Below are 22178 nucleotides of genomic sequence, written 5' to 3'. Positions count from 1 at the left end.
AAAATTCTTAAAACTACATCTCCTCCTCCTTTAGAAAAATCCAGAATATATCAATATTACATTAGTAGAGTAATTAGTAGTAAAAAGTTTGACTACTGGGCACAAGATGATTCCTACATGAATGAGAAGTCCGTTCTCAGTGCACTGAAGGCTTCAAGTTTCTACATCTCACTTTTATAAACTGCATACTGGACCACGATTGGCTGCAAACTAGTTGTGATGTCACAAATCATGCTAGTAGGTACACGGCTCAAACTGAGATTAAAGGTCAGCACAGAGAAACTTTCCACCAACAAGAAAAACATATTTTTGAGTGGAGAGGACTTTAAAGCAGCAATTTTACTCATAAATTTTAATCCCACACTCAACTATTTACATCTAAATTTATTTAAAAACTAAATTATTGTCCATTTTACTCTCTTACCTCAGACATCGGGGTTACACAGAGATGGATTTAAGGTTGTTATATCCATTAATTTGCCTCACAGGTTCAGCCACATAATTTCTTTCATTTTTAGTTTTTATAATCTCCCCTCCACTCCTGAAGGAGCGATGTCTACCGTCTACCTCCTCCTCCTGCTGCTCCCTCTGGTCTCAGCGCAGACCTATCACTGGGGTCCCTGTCCCACTCCGAAGGTGCAGCCCGGCTTCAACCTTCAGCAGGTAACACATGAACACAAAAACACACAACACACAATCCAGACACCCTGTCATCTCTTTCAGGAGCAGATTCAGTGATTTGGGTGCTCCAGGCAAAAATGTCTTGCTTGAATATACACCCTTTGTCTAACTGGGAATGTTGGTATTGGCAGTGGTAGAAGTACCGAAAACCTTTTTCTAAAGTAAATCTATATATACCACACAGTAAAGTACTGTAAAAGTCCTGCATTCAAATTTTTACTTAAAAGTGAAGAATAAAAGAGACGTATTATTACTTAAATTTACTTGACATCTGTTCAACGTAGAGCTTTTGATTCTACTTTATATAAGGCTGGATAGTTCATTGAATAATAATGCATCATATTTTAATTGTTATATTTTATGAGTAAAATCTGAATCTGCTTCGTAACCAGTAACATTTATCTGTCAGCTAAATGTAGTGGTACAATGTTTTCCTCTGAATTAGAAGTATACAGTTTTTTAAAGTGCTTTGGGGCCTTTTGTAAGTTATTTCGAGGTGCAATGAGTTAGAATAGTAACATAATTCAATATTTTTCATATCTAAACATCATAATAAATCTACAGCTGTTGGGGGCCCTTTTAGTTGGGGGTCCCAGGCAGTTGTCTATCCACCCCTGACCTCTCTGCATAATTCAACCGTTCTGCTGACAGTACCTGGGCAGGTGGTACGAGATTGAGAAGCTTCCTGCTTCCTTCGAGAGGGGAAAGTGCATTGAGGCCAACTACGGCATAAGGAGAGATGGTACCATCCAGGTGCTGAACACTCAGTTCTAGTGAGTATTGAGGGATTTTTTTTAAATTGCAACTTCTTCTAAAACTTCTTCTAAAACCGCACTTTTTGTAGGGATCAAACAAATTAGATGTAACATGTTAATTAGTTTGAGGTGCTAGTTGGTGTATTTTGTTACCTTTAGACGGAACCTGTCTAAACCTATATTTACTGTATAGACGTAAAAGCGGTATCAATCTTCTCATGCAACTATCAGCAAGAAAGTGAAAAAGCTTGTCAAACTGTTCCTTTAAATCAATGCTCACTAGCAAAGATTAAAGCTCCTGCACAAGTTTTCTATTGACTTCAAATGGAGGATTGTACAAGGTGTGATAACCATGAATAGACACAAAGGGTTTAAAGGAGTGTTTTTCCTTTTTAATTATTTATTTTTGGATTCTACCAGGAGGTAAAATGTTCATAAGTTCTGGGAGAAGATAGACACTTAATTCAGTCCTTGCAGTGATAGTGTCTTACTGGGTTCACTGGAGTCTCAGCATTTTAAGTTACCTTGACTTTACTCCTCACTTGCAGAAGTTAGCATGTACATCTGCTGATTTGTTGTTTCCCTTGTAGCAATTCAATAAAGGGCGTTTAAATTTTTGTATTCTTTGTCTGTGTCTCTCAGTAAAGACAAGCTGAGGAAGGCAGAAGGGACAGCAGTGGTTCATGACCCAAGAGAACCGGCCAAACTTGGCGTCAGCTTCTCTTATTGTAAGTCTTTGTTTTTGCCGTCGTCTTCTTCGACTGCCTCACTTCTATTCTTCTTGTTCTTTATTTTCCTTTGTAGTCTTCTTGTGTTTATGGTTGTTATTGGTAAAATGAGTTGGAATCAAGCATTTAATACCAATAATTACAATACTAAAATCATTATATAATGTAGTTTCTTACTGCATTGTTGAAAGTGTTGAATTAAGACAGAAAATCGGACAGAAAAGCAACATGTACTTTTGCTTCGTACATGGCAGCCGTTTCACTCATCACTGAGCTTATCTGAGAGCACACATACCTTGTGAATGATGAAGATAACGGCTGACACATGATGCAGCAGCCTCACTGCATTTGTAATGTCTATGACAATGAGTCTGTCTGTCTGTGGAAGCCTTGAATCATCATTATAATTTATTCTGGTGTTCGTACATCTCAGTAGAAGTTTATGTCCTCCGTAACAGACTTGAACTGCAACAACGATGAGTGCGAGACAAACAACATAAAGCAGAAATATATGTCTCAAAAACACATCACAGTATCAGAGTGTAAACACTGCAGTGTAAATCATGAATGAAATTTCTCATTAAGTCATATAAAGTATTACATCCTCAAGACAACTTAAGATTTCTTATAAGCAACCCAACAGCTGCTTGTCTAGAGAAAAATAAGTCAAATAAACAACAAATATCTGAAACAACTCAATGAGACTAAGACTTTAGGTTCTAAAATACCCCTAAAAACACCGTCAGTATTTACAGTATAAACAGTTGACAGTTGAGTTGAAATCGAATTTCCATTCAAAAGTCAAAGATGAAAACATTTCTCTCCACATCAAAACCTGGAAACAGAAACATATGATCCTTCTTTAATAAAGTTTTTTGGACTTTTTGATCCATTGGATGATTGTAATCCTCTTTACTCTTGCATTGGTAAAAAAAAAAGAAGCTAATTTTAAAGGGGACATATGCTTTTTGTGATTTCCTGTCATTCATATACTGTTATAATGTTGGATGTCTATGTTTAACATAGACAAAGATCTAAAAAAAGACAGTAAAAAAAGTGAAATCCAACTTGTTTACATAAGCTAACAAATAGCCAGTATAAGATCAATAAGGACTGTAACTGTAAATCATGCAAATATGATTTTAAAGGCTCTTCTAGGGACGGACATTGGACATTAACAGTAGCTACAAATTATGTGATGCATTGCGTTGGATATTTGCTCTGCAAATGTATATTGTATCTGTCCCATCCAAATAAACATTAAAATTAAATAAAATGAAATGAAAGATATTCCAGTTGAGCCTCAGAACATAAATGTAGTCATGGAAATGTGCATGTTAATGTACAGTTTATCCCTTTAACGCACAAAACACACATTTACTGTAAAATATTTCTAATCAGTGGGTGGATCATTATAAAATCAAGGAGCATTTTGAATGTTTTACCTAAATACAAACAGATCAAGATCAAATTAGCCAACTGATCTGATCCTTCATCTTTTATTAATTATAAGGTAGTTTTTATGTAAGTCTAATTTTCCTTTTTTATTTTAAGTCCTTTCTTTCTGTATCTGAATTGTGTTGTGTTGATATATTTTGTAAGTCAGTTTTATAACTCTTCTCTAAAAAAAAAGATGTATGGTAAAATATTCTTATGTATTCTCTGTGCTCCCAGTTACTCCCTACAGCCCATACTGGGTTCTGACCACCGACTACACCAGCATGGCCGTCGTGTACTCCTGCATCGACATCCTCCGCCTGTTCCACATCGACTACGCCTGGATCCTCAGCCGCTCACGCTTCCTGCCCTACGAGACCGTGAGCTATGCCAAAGAGCTGATGATCAACGAAGGAATCGACCTGTTCAGGATGAAAGCTACGGATCAGAAAGGCTGCAAGGACAACTAGGGAGTCCTGGAGACTTCCACCCACAGGGATATTACTGTGTATTATAAACATACTGGACTCATATTATTTTAAGAAGATGCAGATTTGGGTCAGAGAGCAAGATACTGCCCTGCAGAACCTTTACTCATATTCAGTTTTTTTTAAAATTTCTATTGGAACTCACCAAACTTTGATTTTTTTGAATTTTAGAGATGCTAAAAAATAAAGCATGTGAGGAGAAAAATATATTCAGTAACTTGATAAAATGCACACATTAAATATTTGATTATTTGATATAAAAATGTGTTTTTTTGTATTAAATCAATACTGCAGCTCGTACTGCAATTACATTAGCAACCAAATCTCAGTATGATTTACTTTAATTTTTACAGTATAATCTAAATATCTCTGTGTTATAACTGTCTCTTATATCTCTGACAGGCTAATATATTCACAAAAAACAAGTTCAGTCTTTGTTTTAATATATTTTTCTATTTTATCTCTGCAGTAGCTGCTCTGTACTTTAAAAGGGGGAACTGAATTTGTCAAAACTACATCAAGACAAGTTCTCAGTTAAATGTGTTGTTATATAATAATACATATTGCAATTACAGTATGTAATATTTTCTTTTTTTTCATACTCTTACACCACATTTTACCTAATGTAAAATAACGTGGTGGATAATGTTGCAATTAAACGTCATATTCTTGGTGATTGAAAAAAACATGGAGGTGGGTTCTATAGTATGTCAATTAAAGCTGTTTTCATCAGCAGATCTAATGGTTTAACTGTGTTTATGTGGTGAACGTTGTTCATTGAGGATAGAAGAAGAACAAAGACAGGAGGCTGTTTGAATGCTTAAGTGATTGTCTGTGTGCACAAATAAGATGCACTTTAAAGATATGTTGTGTTTAAAGGTCAGTTTCAATAGTAGGAGTAAAACCATATAAAATAGAATACTTTATCATCAGTAAAGATAATAGTTATCATTTTAGGCAATGGCTTTAACTACGGGAACACATGAGGTCATAAACGTTTCTGTAAAATGAGTTTCGGCCATAATGTTTTATGTGCCAGGTGCTCTTGAGCAAGGCACACATCCTCAAGTAGAAGCTCCTCACAAACAGGGACTAATGTGTTGCTCAGCAACGTAAAAAATACATTTAAAAAAACAGATTTTTGGTGTGAAATCTTCTCTGATGACAAACACGTGGACCAATATTTGTTTACACTCAATTTAAGCTTCATATTAAACATATATGTCACAAATCAAACCTTTTAATGATCCTTTATTGAGCCTTAAAGTACAAATCCATGCAATTTCATTATGAAGAGAAAAGCAAATTTGTTGTTTAAGGCACTGAGAGAAGTACGTCTATATGCAGCTATAGAATTTTACATTTTTTTTTACCTTAGACGTAAAAAATAACTTTATACCACCCGGAAATTAAACTCTGTATTAAGGAAGGACTTTCCTGTATTGATACAGTATAAACTGGGCAAGGCTTGGCTGAGCTTGGTCGTGTGTGTGTGTGTGTGTATGCATGTGTGTGTGTGTGTGTATGCATGTGTGTGTGTGTGTGTGTGTGTGTATGCGTGTGTGTGTGTATGCTGGAGGTCCACTGGCTCTCCCTCCACTGAGCCCGACACACCACAGAACACAGTGAACCAGCAGATGAACAGAAGCATCTCTGCAAGACTTCACAAACCATTTACAGGTAAACAAAATCGCAAATTTCAGTTGTTTTCATGTAATTTTACTCACAAATTTATTGTAAGCTACAAAGAAAACCATTTTTTTAGGGGGAATCATTATATATTATATATTATATTGCATAAACCTGTAGATTGTACTAATATTGGAACTAAAATCTAGAGCATTATGAGTGTTTTTGTTTGTTTAGGAGGGCAAGATGAAGTGTTTGGTCTGGCTCAGTATTCTTCTTTGCCTCTTTGCTTGTCATCTCAGTGGTGAGTTTCTCTTTTTTTTAAAAAAAATCTGTAAATCATATTTTAGTTGAAGTATTTTCTTGAATGGAACAGCTGATGCGTTTTAATTGATGTTTGTGCAGTAAAAACATGTAGGGGTGAAGTAATATAACCCAGTTTGATATGTGCATGCTTATCAAAATAGCTGTGAATCATGTCTGATTCTCACAGATGGGACAGTGCTGCATTTGTTTTTGGCCACTGCATGTGTACAAAGGGGACTCTGTCCGATGATGAATTCCTTCTGCTTCGGACTGTGTGTGTGTGTGTATGTGTGTGTGTGTGTGTGTGTGTGTGTGTGTGTGTGTGTGTGTGTGTACGTGCTCTTGTGAATGGTCAGCAATAATATTTTGAGCAGCGAGCAGGTATCCTGCGATCCTCTGGCAGAAAGCTGAGTTTTCCGGACCTGAATCCCGTCTTTGTACGTGGAAAGCCTTGGAATGCTTGGGAATGTTAATTTTTTTTTCTCTCTCTCTTCCTCTCTCCCCCTTCTTCCTCCTCACAGAGGCCAGAGTCATCCCAGAAGGAGGTACAGTATTTAAATAAATAACACATCTCCTTTTAGACACCTTCATATTTTGCAAGAAAACCAAAGATGCTTCACAAATAGTTATTTTGCTGTTGTACAATTTTTAACAATTCCTTAGTCATTCTACCCTTGAAGCAGAATCTCCTTTCATTGGAAAAATGACTTAAAACACTTAAAATTCATTAGCTCAGTCATTAATTTCTGCTACTACAAAAAAATATGTCTTAAACATACTGGTTACATACAGAAAATGATCTTAATCAGCAGTGAGTACATTCATAATGAACCAGAATTAAAGTTGAAAGTTGTTTTGTGAATTCAAGATACTTTTTTTTGGATATATGCCATATATGCTAATTTAAGAGTATTATTTTGCCATTAAGCAGTATAATATCATAAAAAGTTTAAAGGGTGCACATTTTATTTTTCTTATTATTGTGTTTAACTTGCAAAATATAGATTAAAGTTTTTCTCACTGCAGATACAGCAGCAAACAAAGCTTTTTGTGATTTAAAACACAAGCCATAAGGGACCCAAAAACTGAAAAATACCATTTTTTAAAGAGACAAAACTGAGAAATTCATTACAGAGATACTTCAGCAGAGGTGTACGTGCTGCAGTCACGGGACATTTTGTGTTTTTAACTGCAGGAGTGACTCTCATTCTCTTGAGTGGAAAAACTTGCTCTTAATCTCTTTTCACCTGTATAAACTACAAGTTCACGCCTCTTCACTGAAGCTTGTGTAAAGACCGTCTGGAAAATATTCAACAGGCTGATTAACAAGAAGCAGCAGATGTAGATTTAGAGAAAATAAGCGCAGCAAAAATTGTAACACATCATCCTTAAATTGCAGGTAGAATCTGCTGAAGCTCACAGCTCGATGATAGGTCATACTAACACAGTGTGCTAGTGTTGGAATGTGGGTTTAACGTGCCCTTCCCTTCACTGCTGTGTATTTAGTGCCATACGATCAACCACCGGCTGTTCCCTACTGGCCTTACTCCACCTCTGACTTCTGGAACTACGTTGAATACTTCAAATCCATCGGCGCCTACAACCACATCAACGAGATGGCCCGGGCTTTCTTCGCCCACCAGCACCTCGGAGACACCCTGGGATACGAGACCAACATGGGACATGAACACTGAGGGGGGGTGAAAGGAGCCGGGAGAGGGAGGAAAAAGGCTGAGGGAGAGATTTTCAAAGTAAATAAATGTCTTATGCTGTGAGAAAGAGGAGACCATTAAGAAAGAAGGAAGTTAAAATTAAGAAAATAGCAGAAAATTAAATAAAGGAAAGATAGCAAATTATTCTCCAAGCATAACACTGTGTGTGTTATTATAGCATAGCCACACATATATAAAAGTAGCTTTTTTGTAGGAATGTATGATATCTTCATGTAATGTACAACAAATAAATCAAACATGTTTCAAATATGCAATGATGTCTATAAAATGATTTCATTATTTAACAAAACTACCAATATTACACTGTAAAGCCCATGTATACAGTCTACACTAAAGTAACTGTTTACATGGATGAAGTAACTGTCAGGTGTTCATATGAATACTGAAAGAGGTTTTCCTTGCTGTAATCATTTCTCCTGTTCATACTGGCTATTAAAAGATCCTCTTCAAATGTGCTTTCAATATAAGTGATGGGGGCCAAAATCCACAGTGTGTCCACACAGTTATTTTGCGCAAAAATGTATTTAAAAGTCATATCAAGTGGACATCTGCCACATTTACAGTCTTTTTTAGCATCAAATTCCCTCTTTGTGTTTCCTCAGACAGTGTTTCCCTGTTGAGCTGCGGTGGAAGTATAGTAACAGAAGGAGGGACTTTGGCACTAAAAAGACTGTAACGTTGAAAGATGTCAACTTGATTTGATTCATCTGGATGGCTGAAGGTTCATTTTAGTTTCAAATAAACTTTTAATACATTTTTGCACAGAAGGAGGCTTGTGGATTTTGGAGGCTCTCAGGGCTTCTCTGAGACTAGATTGAGAAGTTATATTAGGGAATGAAATGAGAGGTAAGGAAGAACTTTATTTACTTATTTTTGATATTTTTATTTTCATTTCAATTTATTTTATACATAATAATTTAGATTAGATAGGAGAATTGAGTTGTATTTTCAATCCAGTAGAAGGCGGTAATGCAACATTTTGGATACAAACCGCCTTTAAAAACCAACGAAGAAGAAGAAGCTGCCTGGGAGCAATATTTTTTCCTAGGATGGCGAAGTCATAAAGCGCCCTACTCCGCCTCTGATTGGCTTACTCTGATATTATTCCCTTAACTCTAACCAATCACACTCCTCATGTCTAAACTACTAGCCAATCAGAGGCAGAGTAGGGCGGGCCATGACTTCGCCGTCCTAGGAAAAAAACAAAACATTTGGCTATCCGGGTACAGTGTAGTGTTGCACACACTGTTTTGTTTACAAGACGAGCACTGCTAGCTCAGCTAGCCACAAACGAAAGCATCTTTTAAGCTAACTGCTGTTGAGCTGAAACTAAAACAACATGAAACCTGCGGTGGATGAGATGTTTCCTGAAGGAGCTGGTCCCTATGTGGATCTGGACGAGGTTGGTTGACGGATTTGTAGTAAAAAATAGCAATATTCAATTATTAAAATCCTGGTATATGCTAACAAGCTAGCTAACCTAACGTTAAAATGTAGCATTATGACAAAAAATGTGTTTAAAATGTATTTACGTTAACAGTTACTGTTACTAACAATTCAAAAGCTGTAAATGCTCTGAAATGACCGAACTGCAGTCATTAAATGTCAGTTTTGTTTGGGTTTACTAATTTAATTTATGTTCTCATTTTTCTAGCCAGTAAGTAATAGGCCTATATTCAGTTATTCGGGGGCTGTTTTCCTTTTCAATTAATTAGTTGCAAACTATTAAACTAATTGCCAACTATTTTGATAATCAAGTAATCGTTTTCAGCTGGTTACATTTTGCTCTACTAGACAACTAACTGATTTCTTGATAAAATAATCAACAGTAACCTATACCGAATCGAAATCTATATGGAAATAGTCAGTTGCAGCCCTAATTCGTACACTCTGCTTTGTTGTAAAGAACTAAATTCATTAGGATATCATTAGGGCTGCAATTAATTCTCATTATCGACTTTTCAGACGATTATTTTCTCAAATAATCAATTGATTGTTTTGTCTATATATAACTTCTTTGAGCCGAAAGTGACATCTTCAAATGTCTTGTTTTGTCTGATCGACTGTCAAAAACCAAAAGATATTCAGTTTTCTATCATGTATGACACAGAAAAGCTTCAAATCCTCACATTTGAGAAACTGCAACCGGCAAATATTTGTCATTTTTGCTTAAATAAATGACTAAATTGATCATTTAATCATCAAAATTGTTGCCAATTAATTTTCTGTCGATGGATTAATCAACTAATCATTGCCGCTCTAGATATCAGTATTGTCAGCCTCATCAGACCACGTGAAGAAGAGTCTTTCATCACTCTGAAAAGCTGAAATATAGTTACATGAACTGACTGTGCGTTGGTTAATAGTGGACTTTAGCTTTCAACAAAACGATGACTCTCTTCATTGTCCTTTATGTTACAGTAATATGGTCAAATTATAATTAAATGACAGGCAGCACTTTATTTTATGGATCCTTTACTTTCCTACTTATTTCCAGTGAAGACCTCTTTCACTGTTCATATGAGCTCCTGACTGTTGTCACCTACGTACCCTTTATGAAAATAAATGATAAATAACCGCCCATTTTCCCATCTTTCCTTTATTATTTGCTCTCATAATTACTTCTCTATCCTGAATCATTTATTGGAATGTAAAGCACCATGTTTGTATATGTGTGTATTCTCTGCTGGTGCCATTAAACCGGTTGTACCGCTGTGTGTTGACAGGCAGGAGGCAGCAGCGGCCTGTTAATGGACCTGGCAGCAAATGAAAAAGCAGTGCACTCTGATTTCTTTAACGGTGAGGTGGTACTCTTTTCTTTCCTATACCTTTCTGTAATGTGTGCAGAGTCAAGAGGATATTAAACACTACGTTGTCAGTGTAATGATCCCGTCAGATAGAGACGTGTGAGGGGAAGAAGTAAAAACCCTCCTGTGTCTCGATTTGTTTCCATCTTCCCACTTATTTGTAGGAAGACACGGGGGATTTTAGTCATGAACAGCTGTGTTTACTTGCTTACATTACGTGATCTGAACATTCCTTTAACCTGATATCTGCAACATCACTTAAATAACCCAGTTCCCCTTAATGATCAAAGGATTCGTCCTGCTAGAGAAACCTGATTACTTGGTTGTTTAGCCTTTAATTAAACACCAACTTAAATTGAGAGCCTGTCTTCTCACGGTGTTGTCAGTCCAAATGCTCCAACTTTTAAAAAAACATCTGTTAAAGTGGAAGCATCATATCTTCAGTATCTTTAGGAAGGTTTCTTGTGGAATCAAATGAACTTAAATACACATAAAACATATTGTTTGAGTACCATGAATGATGTGGAGGAGAAGAGTTTTACTGTTTCTTACATCAACCACATCATCTCCTCACATTAACCCTCATAAATCCTCTGTTGTCTCCCTGTAAACACCGGTTTATGTACACGTGAACACGTATACTGAGGACGCTCGCAAAAAAAAAAAAAAAAAAAAGCTAATCTGTTTTCCGTCTTGCAGCGTCGGCTTCAGGCAAAAACAATTTTGGCTCAGCAGCACATGACCTAGAAAAAAAAAAAAAAAAAAAAAAAAGAGCTGATTGTTAAAAAGAGGGGAATGAAAGAAGAAAAAAAGAAAGAGAGGAGAGAAGAGGATGGTAAAGTGAGTTTATAGCCGCTGTCAGACGGAAACGCAGCGGGACACCTCGCCAGTCAGCTGCTTTAAACACACACACACATTTAGATCACTTAAGGTTGTTAACACCGCTCTTACTGACAGGCAGTGAATTCCCTCCAAGTTCTGGAGCAGAGCGACTCTCACATCCAGCATGTCCTCGCTCATGGCACTAACAAGGATTTGAGATCCACAAACGCTCTTCATGCTAATAAAAGCGTGCAATGTGGAGCACAGCTGGTACACATAGTCAAAAAAACATACAGTGTGTGTCCAAAATAATACAACTTAATGTTTTTTAAGTCTTCTGCATCATCACAGAGCCCTCTAATGGGGCTTAGCCACTTATCTTTTTATATCTACACACTGAATAATCACATAAACATGCTACTGACACTAATCAGCCAAACTCAGCAGCTTAAAAAAAGGAAGATAAATAACAGCTGAGCTAATGATTTCCCTGTTTTTATCTCTCTTTTTGTCTCTTTTCTTTCCATTTTGTGTTTTTTTTCCTCTATCTTTCTGCAGATTTCGAGGATCTGTTTGATGACGACGACCTGCAGTGACGACAACAACAGCGAAACACCTGTGAACGTTTCTGTGAACATGTACATATAAAAATTGGCACTGTATTCTGACTACAAGTTCTCTCTTTATTGTACAGCCCCCTCCTCTCCTCCCTCCTCTCCCTCCTCCTCCTACATGTCACTCACCACCATGTTGAAATAAAGCCTTTTTGTTTTTACAAAAAAAAAAGCCATCATGGTGAACCAGGTGTCTGTGAATTCTGAGAATCACTTACATTCCAGCTTTGGAGAAAATTATGAGTATGGTTTTGGCGTCGTTCGTGTTTGAATCTGCTCCCGACTGGATTGTAGGTTTGCGAGCTCTACGAAACACCTGTTAGCAAACGTAATTACATACGAGATACAGTGTTAACATGACCACTAAATGTTCAGTTTGGGGCACGATGAGACAGGAAAAGAGGGGCTGCAAAAATGTGGAAATACTTAAAAAAAAAACAACAGTAAATGAAGCGTTCACGTTTGGGTAGTAAAACGGTTCGTTGTCAGGTCAACAGTAATTGAGCTAAAGTCTGTAGAGATGGAGTCAGATCTTATAAACATGTTACTGTTCATTTATAACAACTCAAATGTTTGTCGTATGAAATGTTTAATTGTATTCATTTTTGATTTTCTGTTATATGATGCAGACCCACATAAACCAGCTACATGACTGCAAAAATGAAATATTGGTAACACCCTGCAGAAAACTTAACACATTTAGACATACATACCGCCTACACATCGCAGGAACATTTACCACAGAGTGACATAGTTTACGTTTTATGGCTTTAGCATCAGTAAAGTCAGGTGCTGACGTTGGGGAATGACATCTGGCTCGCAATCGATCTTCATCTTAAAGGTGTTGGATGTGCGACATAAGCAACTTGTGCAATCTCACACTGAAACGGGAAAGAGTCTAAAAGTTGAAAACACATTTTATAATAATTTGCAGCAGAAGCCAGAGAGCCGGAGTCTACGTGAGGAGAGAATATTCCTCCCAAGTTAGAACAGTTGTGGTTATTTCATAGATTAGTGTTTTTCTCTGTGCTCTTCTCACTGACTGGAAGTAGATGTGGCTTCATTGCAAAGAAGTTGATAGATGCACTTCTTAAATCTGAGCAATATTTGAATCAGAACCTGATGACTAGTGAGGCTTCTGTCAGTCAGATATGATCAGACTGCACCTGCTCATGGTCCTGATGCAGCAGATGAGTTTTTGACTTAAACTGTTGATACATTAATACTGAGGAAGTTTGATGATGTCACTACATCAGATTCTGATACAAATATTACTTATTACATTTTTTAACATATAGAACTTAACTAAAGAAAAAAGACACCAGACAACCACCTACAAAAGAAAAAGTAAAATGAAGAATTTTCCATCGTAATCAACTAACAGGGATTCTTCCACTTTTAAACATAAGATAAGAACGGCTGCCACAAAACCCTTTATGTTTTAAAGTGTAACTAAGAAAAACTTAAGATTTGAAATCATGTTTTCAGGGACTTTAAGACCCAAATTATGAAAATATTGCTAAAAGTACATAAAGTATGTTAACTATACTTTAAAACCGTGTCTCACTTTTAAAAAGCACATAAAGAAGGTCAGTCAGCTTAAATAAACACTTAAATAAGATCCGGGGTCCAGATGGCAGTTATTTCCCAAAATGCAATACATCCAATAATAATAGAATAAATGTGTCTTTTTAAACTGCAATGAAAGTCTGATTTTTAAAAGGCAATTTTGCCCCAAAAAATCATGATTTATTTCGGATTAAATCACTTTTGGTGCATAAAAACGGATGTTTTTCAAAGTCAAAATCTCACTTTCTGCATAAACTAGTAAAACCTCCTCAGAAGTGGAGCCTGGACATGAATTTCATAAGACTACAGACAAACAGATGTACTGATATTGCATCATGTATCACAGCTATACGGCTTCTTCAGAGACCGGCTGAAACCGCTGTCCATGTCTATGTGTGTGTGTGTGTGTGTGTGTGTGTGTGTGTCTGAGGAGGCTGGCATGCCTGAACACAGTTAAACTGAGGAGGAAACTGTAGATTATCAAATTCCTCATGTGTAGACCAGCTGTCCCTTTGTGTGTGTGTGTGTGTGTTTTCACGTTAAGACAGAAGCTGTGGTTTGGCCCTCATTGAGGTCTCTGAGAAGTGCTTATGTGGCACCTCAGCTCCCCCTCATTATTTCCTTCTGTTTTACTTCATCTTTCCCTCTTTGTCTTTGTTTAACTTGCTCAGGAGTTATTGTTGCATCCACAAAAACAGAAAAACAGACACAGAAACTTAAAACCTGTATTTTGAGGCATAAATTACTAATCATTCAATTTCTTAAATTAAAAAAAACTGCCTTCACCCCATTTCTCCACGTTTCCATCTCTTTACCTCGAGCCCTCCCACCTTCCCTCTCTTCCTGCCTTTAATTACGGTGCCTCCGATTGGTCCGATCGCTCAGAAACTTTCAGCCAATCAGGCGTCTTGTTGAGTTGGCCCTTGACCCCCCTCAGGTAGTCCCCCTGTGTCCCTGTGTGCGTTTTTCTACGTGTAGCGTTAATGAATACTTGTTGGGTGTGTTTTTTGTGTGTGTGTCAGAGATGACGGGCTCCGTTTAAAACCCTCGACCGATCCCTTCATCAGGGCAGTCTGTCAGAAGGGCCGCAGGGACAGGGTGCACCAGGAGTCTCTTTTATACAACACACACACACACACACACACACATACACAAACACAGGCACTTGTGTAGATTCCACCTCTGGATCCGCAGACAGACACGCCGATAAACTAACCACAGGTAAGAAACCAGAAAACACAAGAGGAGTGACGTCTGTGCTGCTGCATGTTTAGGTTGGTAGATTTAGGTACTTACCAAAGGATTCAAGTTCAGGTTTGAAGTCAAGTTTGACTGCCGGAAAAACACCTGGTTCTGTTTTTTTATGATGACAAACCAGTAGCTGCAACACAGCTGGAAGCCTTGTGGCAACATGTTTGTTTAAAGCCTCCAAATCAAGAGTTTTCCAAGCTGCAGGGGTCACGTCCTGCTCTCCAGGTGAAAACTAGCACAAGTCTGGTGTCTCAGGTTGTGATCGGAGTGAAAATTTAACACCTTGTAACTGTTTTTTTTCTTCTGGACTGCTGAGCTTCTTGCAGGTAATGAACTATTTTGGAGAGAGAGCATCCAATTCTAAAATGCAGCTGTATGGTAAAATTGACAAAAATAGGTGGTGATTTAGTCACAGCGGTAGATAAAAATGTCACTTTCTTACTCTGCGTGGTTTGATTTCTTTGCAGCAGTAATCAAAGAATGTGTCTACAGTACATCTTTAAAGTCATAATGTTTGAAGAGAAAGATGTGTTTTATAATTTTGAGCCATTTTGACACCAGTTTTCGGTGTTGACAGGAGAAGAAGAAGAGGAGGCGAAGTCATGGCTGGACGAAGGAGAGCCGGTATCTCCGGTGTGATGGTCACCGCTCTGCTGGCTGTGATGTTGCTGCCTGGTGAGTACACAGTGGGACTCTGTAGCGGGATCATACATCACATACAGTCACATAACCGAGGTCATTTCTTTAACTACGTCACTACGAGATCCAGACGGTCACCGTGGTGGAATACAAACCATTTCATCAAAGCGCAGCTAATGATGTAAGTTGTTGCGAAACAAAATAAAAAAAATCAGAAAAGAAGATAAATTCTGTTCAGGTTTTGATGATAATGAATGGAGAGTGACTCATACGGTAGTTGAGAAATATACCAAATTATCTCACTTTACTTCGTCCGACTGTGAGTCATATAAGTTCTGCTTATTACAGGGATGCACTGATGAAAAATGTCCCCTTTTAAACAGAGACACAGCAGTGATTTTCTTCTTTTTAATGGTTATAATTTAGAGCTTTTACTCCAAGACAACATGGACACAATTTGATAAAATGGCAAAATGATAATGATGAAAGAGCTTATGTAACAGTAATTAAACATCATTCAAAAATGGTCGACGGCAACTGTTGATGAAGCTATTCATGAATGTCTCATTTCTCAAAGATGCACTGTATAGATCTGGGAGGCTAATAAACCCTATAATACCTTCACATAATCAAACTTCTCTTCCCATCTTCCCCCAAATTTTTCACTTAACATACAAGCAGCCGTTTTATTTGTTTGTTTCACAGTCTGCTTTTTCTTCCTCTGTCGGCTCTCTGCTTCTTTAAAAAGCTTTTTTCAAATAAATTTAACTTTGAGTTATAGCCTCACAGTCATTTTCAAGGTTTGTTTGTTAAGGCTAAAAGGTGAGCTACACTGTTCTCAGTTCATGGACACAGACTCGCGTCATTGCAGCACTTGCTAAAAGGTGGCCGTAACTCAAATGTGCTCCATATATTATCATGATGTGGCTTTCTGACACAGCCCGTGATGGTCATATATCATCTGAATACGACGTGAAGACAGGTTGCTCCTCCGCCACCTGGCTCTAGTTTGCTTAAGACGTGATTGGCATATTTACAAAAGGAGGGAAGCCTCATCTTTACCTTTAAAAATTTTTAAAACAACACTTTGTGGGGGGAAAAATAAGGAGGAGGAGGAGGAGTTTCTTTCATCATTCCTGGTTCTGTAAAAAAATTAGTACCTGTCAGCATCACCTCCTCCTCCTCTGCCCTCTTAAAGCTCTGCTGTTTCCAGATGTGCCAGCTAGTTTTTCTTTACAGGCTCGTAAAAACCAATACAGCGGATACACTGAGACAGCATCATTTAGCCCACCCTCCTCCTCCTCCTCCTCCTCCTCCTCCTCCGCATCACTCCATCACCGCGGGTCACCTTCACTTCTCCTGCTTCTTTTTAAAAAAAATTCTGTCTTTCCCTACAAATTCATACCTTTGCCTGTTACCCTTCCTCTGTGACCTTACATGCTACATTGCGCCCGGCGTCTCTCTGATTACTCCATCAAAGCTTATCAAAACTCTTTTTTCTTTTTTTTTTTACATCAGGAGATTGATGTTTTTTTTTTTCCCCCCACTTCCAACACGCGCCACGTAACCCTGAATTATCCCCTCTGGATCTCTCTTTTTAAACCTGTCGTCTGTTCCCCTTCTTATTCTTCCTCCTTCTCTTCCTCCCCCCCCTCCTCTTCCTCTCCTTCTGTAAAGCATTAACACCTTTTCCCTGTGGAGATGAAAGAAACCGGGAGCAGAGCTGAATTCACTGTTCCCTCAAGCGCATGGGGGTCAAACAGTACACATACATACGTATGTGCGCGCGCACACACACACACACACACACACACACACACACACACACAAGTGCAAACACAGCTCTTTGAAAACGCAGCATGAGGTTTGATGTTACAGGCTCCTATAAAATCTACAAAGAGCTGCAGTCGCCGGCCCTTCAGGCAGAGCCAATTACCCCTGCCCTATTTAATGAATGATATCTGCCTAAAAAAAGTGTTTGAGGTTTAATGTCATATTATCACTTGTATATTACAGACACGTTTAAAAAGTCAGAATAGTCAGTAAGCAATTTCCAGGATTTTTTCCTCGACTTCAGCAACTTAGATTTCACATCTGTTTTTGCTTTTCTCCGTCTTGTTTTTTGTAGCGTTCTTGTCTGCTGGACCGATCATGCAAAGGGCCAAAGGAGATGGTAAATATGTGATTTGTACCTGAGCATGTACTCACACGTTTGTTTGGTACACAGTGCCACGGCCGAATTGTTGAAAAATGAGTGTGAACGGCCATGAAAGTACTTTTTGATTAAAAGAGTAACACCCACATTCATCACTGCACTTCACCTTGCTTCTATGTAGCATCAACACTCAACCCTATGATAGATATAACAGCAATTTTCTTGACAAGTAAAAAAAAAAAAAGAAAAAAGAAGGCTTAATAATGTTTGACCCCCGAAATATAACAAGTTTGACTCCTTGAATATGATGCTATAAACTTTCAAAGTCACTGGAAAGTCCTTGAACATGTGTCTTCTCTTTTCTTTGCTGCCGTCAGCGGGAGAGAGTATCCAGGAGAGGGCGGCAGTTGCAGCGTCACACAGGAGGCTGATCCGCAACCGCAGGAACATCAGCTGGTATAAACAGCACTCTGACTTCTGGGGCTGGTACAAGTACTTCACTGACAATGGCAACCAGGAAGCAGTGAGTAAACATTATTATCTTTGGGGTTTTTTTCACTTTATACTAAGCTTACTACTTACTTTACCTAATGAAAGTCTTAAAGAGACACTCGAGTCTTGTCTTTATAGTATCAAACACTCATCCATGTTGGTCTGAAAGCTGCTGGTAACAGTTTCCCCTTTCAGAGATGTTACAATAGATTCCGATAATAAGCTTTCATAAGCTTTCAAGCTGATGTAATCAATGCTTTTATATGTTTATGTGACAAACCAACAGAATTATCACCAAACTTTGCAACTTTAAGCTGATTTGTTTTGTTTTTACGACCTGCAATATTACTGTTTTGGTTCACTCTCAACACACTCATCACTGTCAGACGTTGGCCAAAAAATCAATTAATGCAGGTGTAAAATCCATAGAACTTCCAAAAACCACCATCTATATCTTATGTCCCAAATTCATCACCACAATATTGTCTATGACAAGATAAGCAGTGTATTTTATTTAGTTTCATGATATGTTTCTATGGATGTTTTAATGTTTATCTTGCTGTTCAAACTTATCATTAGAGTCAACTAACAGCTCTGAATTCAAGCTGAGAGCAGCTGCAGTGCGCCATAAAGAAAAACACATTTAACAACCTCCTTTCAAGCCAACAAACGGATATTTGATACTAAAACAGAATTTGGGTGGGGTGTCACTTTAAAGTCTTTGCTCTGTTGTTTGTTTCCAAAATGTTCCCATTCATCATCTGACTGACTCACCAATAAACTCCCACAAATCAGGTTCAGGAGATGGACCGCATCTACCTGGCCTACCTCCAGAACAAGAACCGTGCTGAGGGACGTCGCTCCTACAAGGCTTACTTGCGCCACCTGGGGGAAATCTACAAGTCCTGCGCAGATTCTGATGACCCCAACTGCGTGTCATCCTATACCAGCAGGCCCAAACCTAAACCTGAGCCACCCAAACTTGCACCAGTGAAAACCTGTGACCCAACCAAGGATCCTTACTGCCTGTATGCCGCTTTGGTCCAGGGCAAGAGCCCGTACCTGCCCCTGGTTCTCCCAGTTGCCACCCCCGCCCCTGCACCAGCCAAGGCCCCAGCCCCTCTGTACGTCCGCTCTGCTGCTCCAGCAAAGGATCCAAAGTCAGGGTATTACTACTACGCTCCATCTGCAGCACCTTTCCTTTCCAAGGTACGCAATCAGACAATATCAATTTACAATGTACTGTATTATAATGTATCATAATTTATTGAGGAATGCAGTACATACAGTGTCCGTGGCTTCCAGGAGGATCGATGCATCTCAAATAAGTGTCTTTAAACTGCAAGACAAAGTCGTGTTTCTAGCCTTAATGACACCATGGAACCACATCTGAATCTGTTTCAGGAGCAGAAGGCCGAGCTGCTGCGTATCTGCTCCGCTGAGGACGTCGAGTGTCTGCAGTACCACCTGAGAGCTGCCTACGGGTACGTACCCTCCGCCGGGTCCCTCCCTTCTTACGCCCACCTCGGCTGTGACCCAAAGAAAGACCCCAACTGCAAACCCAAACTGGTGCAGAAAGCCCCCTCTGGTCTCTACCTGCAGTACCCCAACTGCGATCCACGTGATCCCTTCTGTGCCTACGCTGCCTCCCTAGTGGTATGATTTATTTATTATATAGACAAATTTTCATTTTGAATCTATGGCGTGATTATCATGACTTTATCTTTCAATTTGTCCCTACAGGCACCTCGTGCCCCTAACCCCCCTGCCCCTGCTGGCCCTGGATCTTGCAACCCTCTGTTTGAGGATAACTGCAACCCTCTTACCGCCACCAGATTCGCCACTCCCCCAGAGGCGTACAAAAATGAGGAAAAAGAGGAGGCCGCTGCCATTCGTGCTGCCCCTTCAGATGCTGAGCAGTACAATGACCCCTATGCCATGTTTAGGGATGCTTATGCTAACGCTAACAGAGTTACTGATCCTTATGCTATGTACCGCCAGGCTAGCGCCCCAGCTTCTCCTCCAGCTAATGATCCATATGCCATGCTGCGCCAGTACATGTCCCAAGCTCAAGTTAATGATCCATATGCTCCACGCATGGAGGCTGCTCCAGAGTCTAACCCCAATGATCCTTTCTCTGCAATCCGTGAGGCTGCGGCCGCCATGCAACGCCGCGGTCCTCCCACCCCCAGGCAGCAGTTTCCGTTTTCCCAGCCGAATTATGAGGAGCCTGCCCAGGAAGAGCGCCACCCTCTGGGCCCCCCAGGTAAAACCAAGGAGGGCTATGACTGCTTCATCGGTTACGATCGTGAATGCTACCCGGTGAAGCCCAACGAGCCTCGCTCCGGAGTTCAACGCCGCATACCCTTCCCAGCAGAGGCCTACGAGCCCCACGTGAGTGCTGACGGCACCCGCAACGGAGTCCTCGAGCCTTCCAACCCACACTGCGACCCCGAGTACGACCCTGACTGCCGCCTGCGTCGCTACGAGCCCGAGCAGGGCCACGCCGAGGCCCAGCCCGAACATCACGCCGAGGAGGATCACAACCAGGGGGCAGGACATAGCGAGCAGCAGCCGGAGCAGGAGCAGTACGAGACGGAGCCCTTCCAGAGCGGCCAGGAGGAGCCTCACATGTCCTACCCGCCACTCTCACAGGGTATGCCCAGCCTCCAGGACATACTGAGGCGCTACGGAGACCAGTTCCCTGAGCAGGATGATCACAGATCTTATGCAGAAGACTACCGCAAGAAATAAACACACTAACATACATGCATGCAGATGGACATGAATACACAGTCCCCGTGCGTTCTCGTAGCTTAGCCCTTGACCGTCTCACGCAGCGCACAGAAAGTCCTAACTGGACCGGATATGGGACACACGTAAGAAGTCTATGGACCCAGTGAGCGAGTCACAGAGGACGTCTTTAAAATTCTCCACCTACACCTCTACACGTCGCTTCCAGCTGTAGGAGCACGCTCACAAAGCAGAGGGTGCTCCAGCAATGTTTTCATCTCTTTAGCTGCTTTAGACCTGTTGCTTTGGCCTATTGCTTTCCAGTTTCCACCTCAAACCACTCGAATGTGTAATGACTTCTAAATGCTCAGCTTTGCTTCTGTATCTATGCATCTCCCATTTGTATTTGTTTGTTTTGCTTTTTGTCAGTGACGGATTATGTAAAGATTTTTTTTTTTTTTCATTTTGGATGTTCTAATAAAAAGCTCTAGGAAGCTGTTTTTGCATTTCATTTTTTTTTTTTGAATCTTGACATCTTGGCACTACAACCACACTGAGGCAACATGGGATTAATGACAGATGTAGGTTGAAGTAAACTTGCCACAAGACAGTAATTAAAGATCCAGTGGTTTGGTATAATACCTATTAGGGGGATTTACAAGACTTTTAGTATGGATCAAATTCCAAATACCTTTCCTATTATGCAACCATCAACATGTGTTTTCATAGACCTTCCCTACCTGGTAAATGCACATGTCCTTATAGGAATAAAATTTGCTTATTCACTCTCTGGTGAAGAATTAGATGAGAAGATCAATACTACTCTCAAAGACTACAGCCAGCAACCAGTTATCTTAGCATGGAAACGGTTAACCTGCCTTTGTCCAAAGGTAAAACAAAAGTCTGCCCACCAGCACCTCCATAGATAACATTAACATGTAGTACCCCATCTGCTTAAAATGTGCACAAAAAAACAACAATTTGCTATTTTGCAGGGGGTTATGTTCCTTTTTTCTTAGCAGGTAGTAGTTGGAAGGAGACTCTTCCTCTCCATTCAGTATTAAGGTTCAACCTCTTACATTGTAAGTTCTTACATTGTGATGTCAGGAACAAGTAGATTTTCAGGCTTGACCTGTCAGCCAAGTCTTGAACTTCAACAGACAGGTCCGCGACGTGTTTCTTTTAAAAGGGGTTTCTCTGCCTCTCCGCTCTCCTCTGACTTCACCCTCAGCTCTGTCGGCTCTCTCAGTCAGCTACAAATACACAGCGTGAGGAGGGTCCCAGAGAACAGGGGCTCGACCTTATTGATCCAAGAGCTCTCAGACACATTAACAGCACC

At 39.6% G+C, this 22178-nt stretch overlaps 4 protein-coding genes across 4 annotated transcripts; all 4 read left to right on the top strand.

Annotated features, from left to right (window-relative positions):
• Positions 1-552: 552 nt before the first annotated feature.
• On the top strand, positions 553-5265 carry apodb (apolipoprotein Db). The gene is made up of 4 exons (XM_042399803.1): positions 553-663; positions 1333-1454; positions 2079-2164; positions 3839-5265. Exons 1-4 carry the CDS (start codon positions 553-555, stop codon positions 4069-4071), a joined length of 552 nt encoding a protein of 183 aa, XP_042255737.1. The 3' UTR covers positions 4072-5265.
• A 438-nt stretch (positions 5266-5703) lies between these two features.
• Positions 5704-7922, top strand: otos (otospiralin). Its single transcript, XM_042400197.1, has 4 exons — positions 5704-5769; positions 5956-6022; positions 6546-6569; positions 7531-7922. The coding sequence occupies exons 2-4, from the start codon at positions 5965-5967 to the stop codon at positions 7716-7718; spliced, it is 270 nt and encodes an 89-aa protein (XP_042256131.1). The 5' UTR covers positions 5704-5769; positions 5956-5964; the 3' UTR covers positions 7719-7922.
• Positions 7923-8972: 1050 nt separating this feature from the next.
• On the top strand, positions 8973-12055 carry cops9 (COP9 signalosome subunit 9). The gene is made up of 3 exons (XM_042399717.1): positions 8973-9159; positions 10484-10556; positions 11945-12055. Exons 1-3 carry the CDS (start codon positions 9097-9099, stop codon positions 11980-11982), a joined length of 174 nt encoding a protein of 57 aa, XP_042255651.1. The 5' UTR covers positions 8973-9096; the 3' UTR covers positions 11983-12055.
• A 2305-nt stretch (positions 12056-14360) lies between these two features.
• Positions 14361-21345, top strand: and1 (actinodin1). The gene is made up of 6 exons (XM_042399634.1): positions 14361-15495; positions 17588-17632; positions 17992-18137; positions 18902-19315; positions 19511-19759; positions 19850-21345. The coding sequence occupies exons 1-6, from the start codon at positions 15423-15425 to the stop codon at positions 20858-20860; spliced, it is 1938 nt and encodes a 645-aa protein (XP_042255568.1). The 5' UTR covers positions 14361-15422; the 3' UTR covers positions 20861-21345.
• The last annotated feature ends 833 nt before the right edge of the window (positions 21346-22178 follow it).

This window comes from Thunnus maccoyii, chromosome 21, assembly GCF_910596095.1.
Source record: "Thunnus maccoyii chromosome 21, fThuMac1.1, whole genome shotgun sequence".
Lineage (NCBI taxonomy): Eukaryota > Metazoa > Chordata > Actinopteri > Scombriformes > Scombridae > Thunnus > Thunnus maccoyii.
This window is presented reverse-complemented; position numbering and strand designations above follow the sequence as displayed.